Source organism: Cebus imitator, unplaced genomic scaffold (assembly GCF_001604975.1).
Source record: "Cebus imitator isolate Cc_AM_T3 unplaced genomic scaffold, Cebus_imitator-1.0 Scaffold51, whole genome shotgun sequence".
Classification (NCBI taxonomy): Eukaryota; Metazoa; Chordata; class Mammalia; order Primates; family Cebidae; genus Cebus; species Cebus imitator.
In genome coordinates this window covers 7,821,593-7,838,641 of record NW_016107366.1, presented here as the reverse complement: position 1 = coordinate 7,838,641, position 17,049 = coordinate 7,821,593, and the positions used below count along the sequence as shown (strand labels likewise).

The following is a 17,049-nucleotide window of genomic DNA, read 5'->3' as shown; positions in this document are numbered from 1 at the left end:
GCTCACTGCAACCTCCGCCTCCTGGGTTCAAGCCTCCTTACCACCTCAGCCTCCCGAGTAGCTAGAACTGGAGGCACGTGCCACCATGCCTGGCTAGGGTTTTTTTTTTGACAGGGTTTTGTCATGTTGCCCAGGCTGTCTCAAACTCCTGGGCTCAAGTGATCTACCCGCCTCGGCCTCCCAAAGTGCTGGGATTACAAGTGTGAGCTACCACTCCTGGCCCACACATGCAGTTCTAATGGCCACCACTAGATGGCAAGGAAGACATGTGTCGGGATCTGCAGGCTCCGACTAAGAGCCTTCCAAAGAATACACTGCACTTGCCACATGGGCAGGCTTTTTATTATAAGTAATCTACCTTCCTTCCCTCCTTCCTTCCTTTCCTCCCTCCCTCCCCCTTTCCTTTCCTTCACTGTCTCCTTTTTTTTTTTTGAGACAGAGTCTCACTCTGTCATCAGGCTGGAGTGCAGTGGCGTGATCTCAGTTCACTGCAACCTCTGCCTCTTGAGTTCAAGCAATTCTCCTGCTTCAGCCTCCCACGTAGCTGGAGCTACAGGCACATACCACCACGCCTGGCTAATTTTTGTATTTTTAGTAGAGATGGGGTTTCACCATGTTGGCAAGGATGGTCTCTATCTCCTGACCTCGTGATCTGCCTGCCTTGGCCTCCCAAAGTGCTGGGATTACAGGTGTGAGCCACTGTGCCCAGCCTATTATAAGTGACTTTCTATTTTAAGCAGTAGTATAAATATTTACATGAGGCCAGGCGCGGTGGCTCATGCCTGTAATCTCAGGAGTTCAAGACCAGCCTGGCCAACATGGTGAAGTGCTGTCCCTACTAAAAATACAAAAAATTAGACAGTCATGGTGGCGTGCACCTGTAGTCCCAGCTACTTGGGAGGCTGAGGCAGGAGAATCACGTGAACCCAGGAAGTGGAGATTGCAGTGAGCTGAGATTGCACCACTGTACTCCAGCCTAGGTGACAAGACTAAAACTCTGTCTCAAAAAAATAAAAAAAAAATTTACACAAATACCAATTATCTGCCCTTGCATATCAAATTTAAGTAAAACTACTCCTCAAAGAAAGGTATTTTAGAAAACCCCTCTGGGCACCTTCCGCCACTCTTGGTCTCAGTTGTCCCCTCTGTGGCCCGTGTGCCACCTCCTTCCACACAGGGAGAAGCTTCTCTCCTTCTATGAGGCTTAGCTCAAGTGCCCCTCCTGCTATAGGATTTTTCTGTGCCCCTGCAGCACAGATTGAACTCCAACAGCAGGCCTCAAGAAGGTTACATCTACATAGAGAAAGGTTTCTGGGAGGCCTCAGCACACCCTCTGCCACTGCTGCTGTTTGGAGAGAGGGTGGGTTGTAGAAAGGACCGGGCTTGAGGCCGGGGGCCAGGGTGAGCAGTTTGGCTGGGCCAGCATTTGTGCCTCGTGGAACCTGTGAGGCAATACACAGGTTCCACAGCCTCTCAGACCCTCTCATGCCTCATCTGGGCATGGGGGCACCAGTGAGGGTTTTCGTGAGGATTAAATGCCATCAGGTGTTAGGCACCTGGCCTCTAAGAGGCCCCATTACACCTTACTTCCTGCCTGGCCTTTGTGTGAAATGTAAAAGTTATTATCTATTCTGATCTCATAGCTTCCAGCTCCCTTCACAGCTATTCTTACAAGAGACTTTGCAGGTTTTGTGGATTTTAACATGTTCAAACAAATGAGAAGTACAGGGGCTTCTGTCAGACTGTTGAATGAATGAAATTTCTACAGACCTGACCTGTGGCAGACATTTAGTGTGGCATGAAATCTGAACATATTTTCCAAGGAGGCTTTGACTGAGAGGCATTATTGTTGGAGTTTAACTCTTAATTCCCAGGAATTGTACCTATACATGCTCAATTTCGCCCAATTTTAGGCTGGAAATAGAGTATGAAAAATATCCACCTTTGGGAACCATTCAAATTTGAGTAAGGACACTGAGTGTTGATTCTGTGTTGAATAAATGTCACACACCACCTATTCTAAACAAAGGGCAGCATAGCTTATGTAAATTTTGCTTAGGTATATGTGTATTTAAATTGAGTCAAAACTTGCTTTGGGAAAATATCTGCAACTATGCAACTTCTACTGAAATAACTGGGGCTGGAGAGGGTGCGGGGAATGACAGTCCCTCACAGTCTTCGAAGGGACAGCCCTGTGAGCCAGATGGCCTCATTCCCTATTCCCACTCCCTCCCTCCATCTCTCACCAACTGGACCACAAGTGGAAATTATTCCTGGCTGGGCCAATCAGGTTCTTTCTCTGGCGAATTTAGGACTGGAACATGAGGGGTGGGGTGGGAAGACTGGCTGAAAGGCCCAAGACTCAGGAGCTGAGGTCTCCATTCTGACAGCCTCAATGGACCCTAAATGTCCAAAGAATGAACAGAGAGAGGCTGTTCTGCTGGCAGAGAAGGAAGCAGACATGCAGAATGAAGAGAGGCCAGAGGCTATGCAGCTGCAGAGGGCAGCAGAGCAGCGCCTTAGTGCTATACGGCCTCAGGGGATGGCATTCACAGGACTGTGGCAGGAGGCTGCCACCCGGGGGCTGTGCAGGCTGCGGCCCTGCTGCAGAGAGCAGCTGTCTTGGCTTCCAATGACCATCTGGTCCTCAGCTCTGCTTTCTTTTCCTGGCTTCTGTGAGCTACCCTTGTAACATTTAGAAAGCCCCTCTTCCCTGGGTCTTCTGTGTGGGTTTCACTGAAAGCAAATGATTCCTGACCCAGGAGTCCTGCCATATGTGAGTGGGGCCACACCCTATAGACTCCAGCAGGTGGTTTGAGATGCCACGTGAGTCTTACCTCCCCAAGCACAAATCAAAGGAGAGAGCAGGGACACAGGGCCTGGAGCTCCCAGCTCTGGCCCATCTCTGTCTTGAACCTGTCCTCTCGATGGCCTGTGGGTGGGGACCATGCCGCCTGGGCTCATGTCTCCAGGTTCTTGGGAGGCTCCAAAAAGACAGAGCAGTGCTCTAAAACAGCAGCTCCCAGCCTTTTTGGCACTAGGGACCATTTTTGTGAAAGACAATTTTTCCATGGACTGAGGTGGGGGAGGGGTGGTTTTGAAGCTGTTCCACTGCAGATCATCAGGCATGAGATTCTCATAGGGAGCGAGCAACCTCGGAGCTCGAAATAGGGTTCACGCTCCTGTGACAATCTAATGCAGCCGCTGATCTGACAGGAGGCAGCGCTCAGGTGGTAACGCTCTCACCCACTGCTCACCTCCTGCTGTGCGGCCCTGTTAACAGGCCACAGATGGCTACCAGTCCGTGGCCTGAGGGTTGGAGACCCTTGCTCTAAAAGGTGAAAGTCACACCTTCACAGGGCTCTGCTGGCTCACCTGTTTAGGCCCTGGCAGTAGCCGATGGTGGGGTTCTGCCAGGAGAAGGCCAGCAGCACACGGCGGAGCTTGTCGGGGAAGCTGGAGGTGGGGCAGGTGAAGTGCTTGTTGTTGGGGAAGGTCCGGTTCAGGTCCAGCTCGATCTGGCGGGCAGCAGGCTGCTCACGGGCCCGGCCCCGGCTCAGCAGTTCCTGGTAGCAGCCCGGGGTGTGCATGTGCTGGACACGGAGATGGACCAGCCACCTCCAGACGCGAGGCCGGTGTTCGCGGGGCACTCCCCCCCGCAGCAGCTGCTTGAGCTCGGCTGAGGGCACAAGTTCGTCCAGGGCAGCCCAGCGCTCCCGCAGTGGCCGATCCACAGCCTCGAGGCCCAGCAGGTGGTGGGAGCGCACCTCCAGTGCCTGGATCTTGGCCAGCAGCTTCAGGTCTTCTACCTCATAGTCGGGCACCGTCAGGAAGCCGTACTCATCATACTCACTGACAGCGAAAGTCCATGTTAGCCACACCTTGCAGAGCCCTGCCCTAGATAAGAGGTATGGGGGGCAGGGAGGACCCCAGGCCAGGTTCCTGCTCTGCCTTCACTGAGGGTTAGCCATCAGCTCTGGGCAGGCCACTTCAGTTCTCCCAACCTCACGTTGTGAATCTCTATAATGGGTATAGGAATCTCTGCTCTGCCTCATGAAGACCCAACGAGATCCTCTGTTGTTAAGATGCTGGGGGCCTAGATAGCGCCTAGTACACAGAAAATGCTCAAGAGATATTTCCCTTCTAATTCTATGCAAATATAAAGGACCCTTTTATTACTCCATGCAGCCTTAGGCCTCAGGAGCCCTGCGCTGTGCACACTGCGCCAATGACAGGCAGAGGAGGGAGAGCTGGGGACGCATTCCAGATGGCCTTTCATGTACTCAGCATTGACTCACCTCCACTCTGTGCCCTGCCTGCACAATCTCATCTAATCCTAACAATCCTGCAAAGCAGCTGTTTGCCCAAATCTTTTCTTTTTTCTTTGAGACAGGGTCTCACTCTGTTGCCCAGGCTGGAGTGCAGTGGTGTGATCTCGGCTCATTGTAGCTTTGACCTTCTGGGCTCAAGTAATCCTCCTACCTCAGCCTCCCGAGTAGCTCGGAGTACAGGTGTGCACCACCACTCCTGGCTAATTTTTGTGTTCTTTTTTGGTAGAGACAGTGTTCTACCATGTTGCCCAAGCTGGTCTCAAATTCCTGGCCTCAAGCAATTCGCCCAGCTTAGCCTCCCAAAATGCTGGGATTACAGGTGTGAGCCACTGTGCCCAGCTCTTCACCCACATCTTATGGAGGCTGAGTACAAGGCTCAGAAAGGTAAAGGGACTTGCCATGTGGCAAGAGAGCCAGGACGGGCTCCAAAGCTCTAGCTCCTGCCACTGGACTGCTTAGCCTCCAGGGGCCTCTGAGAACAGCCCCCCTCCTTTCTAGTTCATGGCCCGTGTCCACTGTGCTCAGCAAGGGCTTGGTATGGAGGAGAGAGCCTGCTGGTCTCCCCACCTCCCCTCTCTGTAGAAATGCAAAGCAGGGGGCTCTGGAGGCAGCCTGGGCCGAGAATGCACCGTCGGGGACTGCCTCCTCTGAGTGCGCACCATCTCAGCTGCAGCCACATGCTCATGCAGGTGAAGATCATAGGAGGTAACACTGTGCTGGAATTGCATGTGGTTGGCAGGAACTGGCAGCAGGGCAGCTGGGGTGGGGCTGCTAGCTCACACAGACTAGCCCTGCCTAGGCCACCCGGCTCACCTGATGGGGCTCAGCTCGATGCCGTCAGCTGAGGCCTCCCCAGCTTCCCACTGCAGCGCCTCCTGGATGAGCTGCCTCAGCAGTTCTGAGCACTTGCTGGGTTCGTCTCCCAGGGCCTCCTGCAGCCTTTGCAGCCCAGCCAGGTACTTGCTTTCCACCTGGCAGTTTCTGGCCTGGAGGTAGGCACACTGCAAGCAGGTAAGGGCTGATCAGGCTACCTGGTGGGAGCTGGGCTACCCCAGAGGCCTGAGGCAGCACAGCCCTTCCAGCTCTCATCTGCCCCACTCCCGACTCCCACATAAGGGAAAGGAGATAGGCCCTCAGGCCAGTGGTTTACAGCAAGGCAGGCAAGAGAGGCCCAGGCCCAGGTTGGAGCTGGCTCAGAATAAAGAGGAAAGGGACATGCAGAGACAGCACAGGCTCTTATACAGCTTATGGTCCCATCGTGGTTCAGCCACTGCTGGCTGTGTGGCCTGTGGCAAATTACTTAACCTCTCTGTCTTCTTCTTCATCCATAAAATGAGGATCATACAAAGTCTGTCTCAGGATTCAGGTGAGGATCAGATGAGTGGATGTGTGTAAATTCCTTCCCAGGGCGCCTGACACAGAGCATGCTCTGCAGGTGGTATAACCGAGCAGCCCCCGAGGGACAGACACTGCCCTCGTGCCCTCTGCTGCCACCACCTAGGCTCTTTCTGTTCCTCCAACACACATCCCTCCTACTTCACAGCCCTCCTGCACCCTCGTCCCTTGCCTGGGACACTCCACCTCTCCCTCCCCTTGAACTTGTGTGTTTCCATTTATACAAGCTGGACGGTGCTAGGCAAATTCCCTGTTGTCCATTTTTGTGATACGGGGACAGTGACCTCTGGGCCACCCCGAGTCCTATCTCATCCTGGGTGGCAGCCAGGGAACAATTCTGCCCAGTCTCCATCTCCAAACATTTGCCGGGCACCAGCTCCAAGTCATCCTCTGTGCCTGTGCTTTTTCATACCCAACCTGGCGCCAGCCTCTGTGGCCAGGGCTGCTTCCTGAGTCCCATCAGTAACACCTGTTTCAGGGATTGATTGCTTTGTTTTTTTTTTTTTGAGACGGAGTCTTGCTCTGTCGCCTAAGCTGGACATGATCTTGGGTCACTGCAACCTCCACCTCCTGGGTTCAGAGGCTTCTTGTGCCTCAGTCTCCTAAGTAGCTGGGATTACAGGTGTGCACACCATGCCTGGCTAATTTTTGTATTTTTGGTAGAGGCAGGGCTTCACCATGTTGCCCAGGCTGGTGTTGAACTCCTGGCCCCGAGGGATCCACCTGCCTCGGACTCCCAAAGTGCTGGGATTACAGGCATGAGCCATTGCACCTGGCCCCTCCTCAGGGATTTCTGCTACTGATTCCAAACACTCTCTCCACTTCCAGACTCACCTCCTCAAGCCTACTCACCTGAGCAGTCTTCTTGGCACAGGAACAGAAGTCTGACTGAGGACCTCTCCACTTACAATCCTTCAACTCCCATTTCCTTGGAGTAAGCTCCAAACTCCTCATCTCAGCCTCATGTCTCACACTCCCCAGCCTTGCCTCCCACCTCTCAGGCCTCAAGTCTTTACTATACTGTCTCTTTTCCTGAAAGGTCCTTCTCCAGTGTTTGCCTGGATAACACTAACTCATCCTTAGGACTCAATTCAGAAGGCACCTCTTCCAGGAAGCCCTCCCTGACTTCCTTCCTCCCTTTGGGCCCCCAAGAAAAGCCCAGTTGCATCTTGATTGTGTTACACTCCCTCACTAGTCTACACCCTCCTTGGGGGCAGGAACCAGGCTTATTAGTCTCAGTGTCCCTATCCCATAGCTACCCAGTGAACACTGCAGAACAAATGACTCAATGGCCAGACCATAGAGGTCTGGAGAAGAACCTGATATGCACCCTGTCACAAGGGGTCAGTTCAGAGGGAGAAGAGCAGTCAGGAAATGAGAGTGAGACAGGGTGGGCAGCACGGGGACCAGCAGAGGGGCTGGGGATGGAGTCGGCCAGAACAGGGCCCCACCCCGCACCTTCGTCAGGAGGGCCTTCTCCTTCTCAGCCGCCTTTCTCCAAATCTTTGTGACCTGGTGGATCTCGGAGTTGAGGAAGCGGTTCTGGGTCCGGTAAGCCTCCATGTCATCCTGGAGAAGAGAGTAAAGTATGTTATGAATTGGATGTAAACATCTCCCTGGTCCTGGGGAGTCACACCCTCAAGTGAGCTGTTAAAGCTTCCTTTCTTTAGACATTTCCAATAATGGCAATGGAAGAGGAAGACTGAAAGAAAAAAACATTACTCATGACCCCTTTCTCTATTCTTGATGTCAGCATGATGTGGTAGAGAGAGCACTAGGCCTGGATTCAAGCCCTGGCTGGAAGGCCTCAGGCAGCCACTGAACCACTGTGACCCTCTGTTTCTTCATCTGGGAAAGGGGCAAATACCAACTTACTGGGCAGTTGGGAGACTGAGATAATGTCTGATAACGCTAAGTACAGGGACCAAAACAGAGCAAAGTGCTCAAGTAGTGTTTTTTAAAAGCAACATATTTTATCATCTATAATCATACTGTAAAATTAACTCGGTGTCACTCTGTAAACCTTTTTTTTTTTTTGAGATGGAGTTTCGCTCTTGTTACCCAGGTTGGAGTGCAATGGCGCGATCTCGGCTCACCGCAGCCTCCGCCTCCTGGGTTCAGGCAATTCTCCTGCCTCGGTCTCCTGAGTAGCTGGGATTACAGGCACGCGCCACCATGCCCAGCTAATTTTTTGTATTTTTAGTAGAGACGGGGTTTCACCATGTTGACCAGGATGGTCTCGATCTCTTGACCTCGTGATCCACCCGCCTCAGCCTCCCAAAGTGCTGGGATTATAGGCGTGAGCCACCACGCGCAGTACTCTGTAAACCTTTCAATGCTGCTACCTAAGCTTCCCGATGGTCATTTTTAACATCTGGGTGATGACTCTATTGGGTGAATTTACCAGAGTGAACTCATAATCCTTTTCCTGTTATTTTTTAATTTGAACCCTGCGTGTCTGCAGTTGGTTTTGATTATGAATAATGCTGTGATGAACGTCTCTGAGTTTCCCCTTTGCAAGTTGTCCATCCAGTGGAAGGAATGAGCTCCTTGCTGCTGGGGCATACAAGGAGAAGCCAGATAAGCACTGGGAAGGTTCGAGCAAGGACCTGAGCCTTAGAGAAGGATCAGCTACAGCAGTCGCTTTCAATTCTGCTGGGATGGACTTACAGAAGCCATTCCATCACAAAGCATATGCTCAGAGCTATACCTCCCAATTCCAGGGTATTTGCTGACTGAAACTCCAGCCCTTTCTCTCCCATTGATGAATAGGCTACAGGTGAGTGCAAGAGAAGTGGCAACAGGGATGACTCTGACATGGCCTGATTTATTTAGAAATGAAGAACATCACACGTAGTTTGGGGCACTTCATCATCAGGGTCACATGTGCACAGCCCACAGCTGGTCCTGGCCCTCCCTGGGTGGGTCTTCACTCTGGCCAAGATGATCTCCAAGGTCTTCCCAGCCTGGAAGCTCTGATGCATGCCCAGGGGCTGCTGCCTTCTGCCCAGAACCTGACACACTAGAAGGGCCTCTGCTCCCAGGGCAGGGAACAAATGCTCCAGGTGGACTTCATCACGTCACCCCCTCAGCACTCCATGGGGGCTCTTTGTGGTGCTCCCACTGCAGACACCCCTGCTTTCATCTCCCTCGCTGTGCTAAGGCTGAAGGTGCCTCCACTCAGCTTGTTCTCTGCCTTCTCCTGGCTGGACTCAGGCAATTCCAACCCGTGGTGCCGCCCTCCTCCCCCTAACCAATCCTGTCCCTGCCCTAGATCAAAAACCCAGCTTCCCTGCCTCTCAGAAATGCTGCCGTGTGTGTCAGTGGCTCTGGTGGCAAGTTTCTGCTTGCTTCTCCAGAATCCCCATTTCCTATTCATATGTGGTAAGAAGTGAAAATCCTGTTTGTGGTGCAGGGACCAGCCTCCCAGGAGCATCGGGACTTTCCAGGACCACTCCCCACTCTCCCTGGAGCCTAACACTTCAGATCTGGAGAAACAGAAACTTATGAACACAGAGGCCAGGCAGGCTTCCTGCATCACCCCCATCACGAACACCACGCTGCTTACATTCTCTCGTTTCGTCCTCCCAGCAGCCCTGGAAGGGATGTTCTTTTATTATTCCTGTAACACAGGTGAGGTCTCAGAGGCTCTGAAAGGGTAGGTCACTTGCCTAAGGCACAGCCAGTATAAGGCAAAGTGTGACCAAGCCCAGGTCTGTCTGATTCTTTTTGTTTGTTTTTTGAGATGGTCTTGCTTTGTCGTTCAACCTGGAGTGCAGTGGCATGATCATGGCTCACTGCAGACTTGACCTCCTGGGCTCAAGCAATCCTCCCACCTCAGCCTGTCAAGTAGCTGTGACTGCAGGCATGCACCACCATGCCCAGCTAATTTTTGGATTTTGTAGAGACAGGATCTCACAATATTTCCCAGGCTGTTTTCAAACTGCTGGCCTCAAGCAATCTTTCCACCTCGGCCTCCCAAAGTGTTAGAATTATAGGCGTGAGCCACAGTGCCCAGCAGCACTGTCTCATTCTAAAGCCCTAACCACCAAACTTCCTGCTGGGCACCCTCTGAGCGCCCCACCCGCTGGAATTCACCTGGATGCCCGTACTCTAGTCCCTGACCTCCAAGGGTCATCCTTTGGTGTCTCCTGGCTACACATACACAGGCTTCATGTGACCTCTCCGGCCCATCAGAAAGTATAACAATACATCAATTAAAAAAAAAAAACACACATCAAAGACGCTGGCGTTGGCCATGTACTGGCATTGCCTGGTGGTCAGCAGCATGAATGCTGCAGCCATGCTGTCTGGGTGGAAATTCTGTCTTGACCACTGCACCCCTGGGCAAATTATTTCACCTCTCTGTGCTGCATCCTCTCATCTGGAAAACGAGGGTAATAACAGTACTACCTCCGGCGGCTGGGAGAGGATTCTGTTAGTTAATATGTGCAAAAGGCTCAGAATGGTGCCTGGCATGTGGCAAGCACACCGTGAGCCTCTTCTCCCTCACTGGGTTTGCCTGACAACTCAAGAGCTATTACTCCCACCCTGCACTCAGCCCCTCAGTTGGCTGAGAGAGTTCTGAATCCAATGCCCGGGGAAATACAACAAGCCCCCATAAGGGAGGAAAGGACCTACCTGACCTGGCCCATCTCCCTCACATCCACAATGCTGTGGGATAAATATTAAAGCACCCTAATTCCCATTTAACAGCTGAGGAAACACACACAGAGAAGGTAAGTTCCCCTTGTCACGAAAGAGAGCCAGGATCCAAACCCAGGTGTGTTCAGCCCATGGCAGGTGCTCAACAGACACTGCGGAGAGAAAGCAGACCCAGCTCCGGTGCCAGACACCGCTCCACACCACTGGGTCTCCCTCCCTGATGCCACCCCTTCCTCTTCCCAGGTCTAGACGTGCTCGTGGATATTCATTTACTTATTTTTCTTTTCTTATTTATTAATTTTTTTGAGGTGCAGTCTTGCTCTGTTGCCCTGGCTGGAGTGCAGTGGCGTGATCTCGGCTCACTGCAACCACCATCTCTTGGGTTCAAGCAATTCTCCTGACTCAGCCTCCTGAGTAGCTGGGACTACAGACACGTGCCACCACACCTGGCTAAGTTTTTGTATTTTTAGTAGAGATGGGGTTTCACCATGTTAGCCAGGATGGTCTTGAACTCCTGACCTCATGATCCATCCACCTCAGCCTCCCAAAGTGCTGGGATTACAGGTGTAAGCCACCATGCCCAGTCTTTTTTTTATCTTTAGAGACAGAGTCTCACTTTGTCACCCAGGCTGGAGTGCAATGGCATGATCATAGCTCACTGCAGCCTTGACCTCCTGGGCTCAAGCGATCCTCCCGTCTCAGCCCCAAGTAGTTGGGACTACAGGCATGTGCCACTATGCCCAGCTAATTAATTTTTACTTTTTTGTAGATATGAGGTCTCGTTATGCTGCCCAGGCTGGTCTGTAACTCCTGGCCTCATGCAGCCCCCCTACCGTGGCCTCTCAAAGCACTGGATTACAGGTGTGAGCCACTATGCTCGGCCCCACACTGGTATTTCTAAGGCTTTGGAAAGAAGGCTTTTATCACAAAAGGTACCCGGCTTCCAGCCCCAGGGAAGGCACAGACACGCTGGACAGGCTGGACAGGCTGGATAGGGAGGCAGAGTGAGCACAGCCCAGAGCAGCAGTGGCAGCAGGTGGCATCAGGCAGCACCGTCCCCTCTAGCTTGGTGCCCTACCTTGAGTTCTCGTCTTGACTCAGAACTGTAAGGAGAAAAAGAGAAACCTCAGAAAAGAGAAAAGTCACAGAAAAGTCACCAGTGGAGTGAAAGGAGGAAAACACTGGAGAAGGGGGACCGGGGAAGAAGAGGGCCTGCTGCCTTTGCAGGAAGCAGGAGACTGGGAATTCTCTTTGGGCCATGCCCATGGACTAGGCCCTGTGCTGCGTGGAAGGCGGTGGCCCGGGTGTGGGAGGCCCGGTTCTAGCTGCAGCCCGGCCTCTTCCTGCCTGACCCTGGGCCAGTCCTTCCCCCTCACCCCAGCTCAGCTGGCCCTGCCAGAAAATGGTGGGGCAGATGTGAATTCAAGAAGTCAGTGATCCTGTTCTCAAAACCAAAGTCTCAATAACAGGGGCATTCCCTAAAGCTGGGGGTCCTCAACCACAGGGCAAGCAGGAAACCTGAGCACCCTGTTTTCATACTTGAGACAATGGATATCTGCTGAGTCTTCTAAAAGCTAAAAAATAAGTAACACCAACTACATGCAATTTTGTTTTTTATAGAGACAGCATCTTACTCTGTTGCCCAGGCTGTAGTGCATGGGCGCGATCACAGCTCACTGTAGCCTCGAACTCCTGGGCAGCTCAAGTGATCTTCTACCTCAGCCTCCTGAGTAGCTAGGACTATGGTGGGTGCCACCATACCTAGCGAATTTATTTAATTTGTTTTTTCTGAGAGACAGGGTCTCGCTATGTTGCCTAGGCTGGTCTCAAACTCCTGGTCTTGAGCAATCCTCTAGCTTCAGCTCCCAAAGAAGCTGGGACTACAGGCACATGCTACTGTGCCTGGCTAATTTTTTTATTTTTTGTAGAGATGGGATCTCACTGTTTCCTAGGCTGGTCTCAAACTCCTGGCCTCAAGTGATCTTCCTGCCACAGTCTCCCCAAATGCTGGCATTACAGGTGTGAGCCACCCACGCCTGGCCTTAGGCAACCCTTTAAAGCACAAAGCACAAAACACTGGGCCACAGTGGGCAACACACCTCAAATAAAGTTCCTACCCTCTATGATACCATTGGTCCCTGTGGGATGGAGAAGTCTTGGGAAAGATAGGGACAGGGAAGGGGGAGCGAGGATGGTGGCAGTAGTGAGAAGTGGCAGCAGAGCAGACAGACCAGTCTGCAGACCTGAGCTCCAACCCAACTCCAGCTCCCCAACTTCTTCAGCAGGTGGCCCCGGGCAAGCTCTTTAACCTTCCTCAGCCTCAGCATTCACATCCGTAAAGGGGGAGCACACCTGCGACCGCCTCACCTCACAGGGCTGGTGCGAGGGCTAAATGCAGCGATGCAAGAAGAGCACCGAGGACAGTGCCTAGCAGGCAGGAAGCACCTGCACATTCTACAGAAGGGAGCGGGGATGCTTGCTAGCCGCAGGTCATCTGTCTAGTATGAGAGTGGGGCTGTGGGGGAGGGTCATGCTAGCCCCTTCGGGCTCTTGGGTGCATTAGAATGGCACTAAGGGAGGCTGACAAGGCCAGGCCCCACACTCAGCTAGTTTTGGGCTTTCATCTCTCATTTGATAATCTAGAGGCACCTTCGCTTTACTATTTTTTTTTTTTTTTTTTGTGATGGAGTTTCTCTTGTTACCCAGGCTGGAGTGCAATGGCGCAATCTCGGCTCACCGCAACCTCCGCCTCCTGGGTTCAGGCAATTCTCCTGCCTTAGCCTCCTGAGTAGCTGGGATTACTGGCACGTGCCACCATGCCCAGCTAATTTTTTGTATTTTTAGTAGAGACAGGGTTTCACCATGTTGACCAAGATGGTCTCGAACTCTTGACCTCGTGATCCACCTGCCTCAGCCTCCCAAAGTGCTGGGATTACAGGCGTGAGCCACCGTGCCCGGCTCTTTTTTTTTTGAGATGGAGTCTCACTCTGTCGCCCAGGCTGGAGTGCAGTGGCGTGATCTCAGCTCACTGCAACTTCCGCCTCCTGGGTTCAAGTGATCCTCCTGCCTCAGCATCCCGAGTAGCTGGGATTACAGGCATGCACCACCATACACGGCTAATTTTTTGTATTTTTAGTAAAGATAGGGTTTCACTATGCTGGCCAGGATGGTCTTGAAATCCTGACCTCATGATCTGCCTGCCTCGGCATCCCAAAGTGCTAGGATTACAGGCATAAGCCACTGTGCCTCCCTTCACTTTTCAGTAGCCCAGGATATCAGCACTACTGGTTAATGGGTCAGTCAAGGCCCAGGCAAACTGCACTAGGTCTTGTGGTGAGGAAAGTGAAGAGGCGTAGAGTAATATTCCCATCAACATGTGTTTCTAATGTGAATATTCCAGGATGAAGGGGTTTCCCCACTCCACCTAGCAAAGCCTTAGAGTGGAGAGCACATCCTCCCCAAGGGCTGGGGCAGAGGATGGGACTGGCAGGCCCTGGAGGGAAGGCCCCTACCTTCAGGTGCTCTATCTTCTCCTGCTGGCTCAGGAGGTCCCTGTCAGCAGTGTCGGGGGGCAAAGGAGACTGGTCAGGGGGGTGGGTGAAGTCCTGGGTGACCTTCTCAGAGAGCTTGCAGATGACTTGCTGCTTGGCGTGGTTCTTGTCCATGAGCAGCTGCACGTGCTGCTGCAGCTCCTGCACCTGCTGCTCCCGCAGGCTCGCTGTGTGCGCAAGGCTTTCCCGCTCCTGCTCCAGGGCCTCCACCCGCCAGCCCAGCTCCGCGATCTGCCGAACTTTGTGCCGCACCAGCTCCAGCCGGTCCTTGTCCTCAGCTGCCGCTAGGTATGCACTGGACGCCCTCTTCTCCTGTTGGGCGGCCTCCAGTGCCTTGTGTAGGATCTTCACCAGCTCCTGGGCAGGGACAGGGAAGCATCTTGTGAGCTCAGGGAGGGCCTGCTGGGTGCCAGAGCAGGGCACGTTACCCCTAGTTCTCCTAACAACCCTGAGAAGTGCCCAGCAGCATCCCTGGGGCATCTCATCCTGATGCTCACTTTCTCCGTCTCTGTTCAAGTGAGTGTTAGCTGGGCACATGGTTCCCCAGCTCAAAACTGCATCTCCCAACTACGCCACGGTGAGGTGTAGCCAAGTGACTATTCTGCGTAAATGGGAAATAAAAAGTGAGATGAGCAGCTTCCAGGTGCTACCTTTAAAACCACTAGACACATGCTCCCTGGTCCAGTTCCCTTTGCTTCTGGCTGGGAAGTGGCAGGAACTAGAGTGGCCAACTCAGACCCACAAGCAGAAGCTACATGTTGAGAGAAAGCTGTCCCCTCAGGTCAGAGTTGCTCACTTACCTCTGGGCTCTTTAATGTGAGAGAGAAATCAACTTCTCACTGGTTTTGGGCCACAGAGCTTTGAATTTTTTTTTTTTTGAGATAGAGTCTCATTCTGTCACCCAGCCTGGAGTGCAGTAACATGAACATGGCTCACTGCAGCCTCAATCTCCTGGGCTCAGCTGATCCTCCCACCTCAGCCTCTCAAGTAGCTGGGACCACAGGAGCATGCCAACACACCAGGCTAATTTTTGTATTTTTTGCAGAGACGGGGTTTTGCCATGTTGCCAGGCTGGTCTCAAATTCCTGGACTCAAATGATCTGCCCGCCTTGGCCTCACAAAGCGCTGGGATTACAGGTGTGAGTCACTGTAAGATCTTTTAGGTTGACCGAAGGTACCATGGATACCATGGTAACCTCTGTGACTTGCACGGACACTCAGGTGAGTTCCTGGAATTAGAAAATCCGAAGTAACTGGAAGGCCATGTGTCTAGTGGTTTTAGAAACATGAAAAGGGGAAGAATGATCAGCCCCACGGTGCCTAACTAACTTGAGACATTCTTCTATTGTTCCTTATTCCTGCCTCAGTTGATAAGGCCATTGGACTTTGTAAATGACCTTGGTCAACCTTGTGACTCCAGAACCTACAACCCCCTCCCAGCTTGCAAAAAAACACCCTAAACTGTAACTTCTGTAACTTTCCACTGCCTACCCAAAACCTATAAAACCAACTCCTATCCCACTGTTCTCCACTGACTCTTTTCAGACTCAGCCCGTCCGCACCCAGGTGAATAAACATCCATGTTGCTCACACAAAGCCTGTTTGGGGAGTCTCTTCATTCAGAGTGCGCATTTTAACAGTCACCACATCCAGTGGAGATGCTTCTGTTACAGCAGCCGAACCCAGACCCTGACATACACATGTCCATCTTAGGGAGGAGCAAACTGAGGCCCAGCAGGGAGTAGAGTGGAATTTAATCTCAGTCAACCAGATTCCAAAGCCTGTGCTTGGTCACCAACAGAACCAGGGGTGGCAGCTATGTGCCATTACTCTTCCCTCTCATCCCTGTGGCAGACATCACTAATTAATCTCTGTAGGAAACAAGAATAAATAAAAGGTTCCTCTTCAAAGCTTTCCTCCTAGTTCACTACAAATAAATGACAGTTTCTTCAAAGGTTAATTTAATGTAAAGCCTTTGTTAATAATCTTAAAGTAGGTGTTGGTCATAACAAAGAAATAAATGCATCCCATGTTCTTAGTTTTTCTTTTTTTGAGACGGAGTTTCGCTCTTGTTACCCAGGCTGGAGTGCAATGGCGCAATCTCGGCTCACTGCAACCTCCGCCTCCTGGGTTCAAGCAATTCTCCTGCCTTAGCCTCTCGAGTAGCTGGGGCTATAGGCATGTGCCACCATGCCCAACTAATTTTTTTTTTTGTATTTTTAGTAGAGACGGGTTTCACCATGTTGACCAGGATGGTCTCGATCTCCTGACCTCGTGATCTACCCGCCTCGGCCTCCCAAAGCGCTGGGATTATAGGTGTGAGCCACCGCGCCCAGCCGAATTCTTATACTTTAACCTAAATATTTTGCCCTGACGTGCCTGGACAAGCCCAGCAAGTCTTAGGTCAAAGCTTATTCCCCTTCCTTATTTGAAAATGTTATCACTTCTCTAACCATTCAAGTTACTTCCTCTTTTCCTTTGTTCTCCTCTGCCTTTACCTCTTTAGAAAATGTCCAAATTTTTAGCCAATCAGGTCAAGAAAAGAATGTGAGGTCCTGTCCTGGCCAATGGAAACTGGACATAGCAGTCGGGCGGTTGCATCAGGTTATGAAAGTTACAAATGCCCCCATCTCCCTTGTTCAGGTGTGCTCTTGTGGCAAGACTACCGGTGAGTTGCACCCTTCCTGCAGGAAGTAAACTAGCCTTGCTGAGTGATCCACTGTCTCGGTGTGGATTTTTCCTGACATTATAAACCCGTTGCCAGTAATCTCTCATACTTCTTCCTGCACAGCTTAGTTGAGGCCTCAGAACCCTTCTCAATATGGCATCCAGTCACTACCAATCAAGTTGAGGCAGTGTTAAAAGGAAATATACTGGCAATTCCCATGTAAAGCCACACACAGAGGGCCTCATTCAACCCATTTTTGCCTCATTCCCTTCAGCCCACAGACTGATACATGCAAAGCTGGTGGAAGGAACTCTAGAAAGTTCAGAAACAGGCCGGGCGCGGTGGCTCACGCCTGTAATCCCAGCACTTTGGGAGGCCGAGGCGGGTGGATCACGAGGTCAAGAGATTGAGACCATCCTGGTCAACATGGTGAAACCCC

General features: G+C 51.9%; 1 protein-coding gene across 5 annotated transcripts in view; it reads right to left on the bottom strand.

The window, feature by feature from the left end:
* Positions 1–17,049, bottom strand: part of TBC1D2 (TBC1 domain family member 2) — a 61,233-nt gene that overhangs the window by 6,788 nt on the left and 37,396 nt on the right. For 3 of the 5 annotated variants that reach the window (XM_037738236.1, XM_017527827.2, XM_017527830.2), the window contains 4 exons: positions 13,904–14,299; positions 7,185–7,295; positions 5,145–5,332; positions 3,376–3,852 (listed from right to left, as the gene is read on the bottom strand). In XM_037738236.1, coding sequence (XP_037594164.1) covers positions 3,376–3,852; positions 5,145–5,332; positions 7,185–7,295; positions 13,904–14,299 — 1,172 coding nt within the window. Of the gene's footprint in view, positions 1–3,375; positions 3,853–5,144; positions 5,333–7,184; positions 7,750–8,055; positions 9,014–11,327; positions 11,491–13,903; positions 14,300–17,049 lie in introns of those variants that run through there. The other 2 variants (XM_037738237.1, XM_017527831.2) reach the window with 2 other exon arrangements.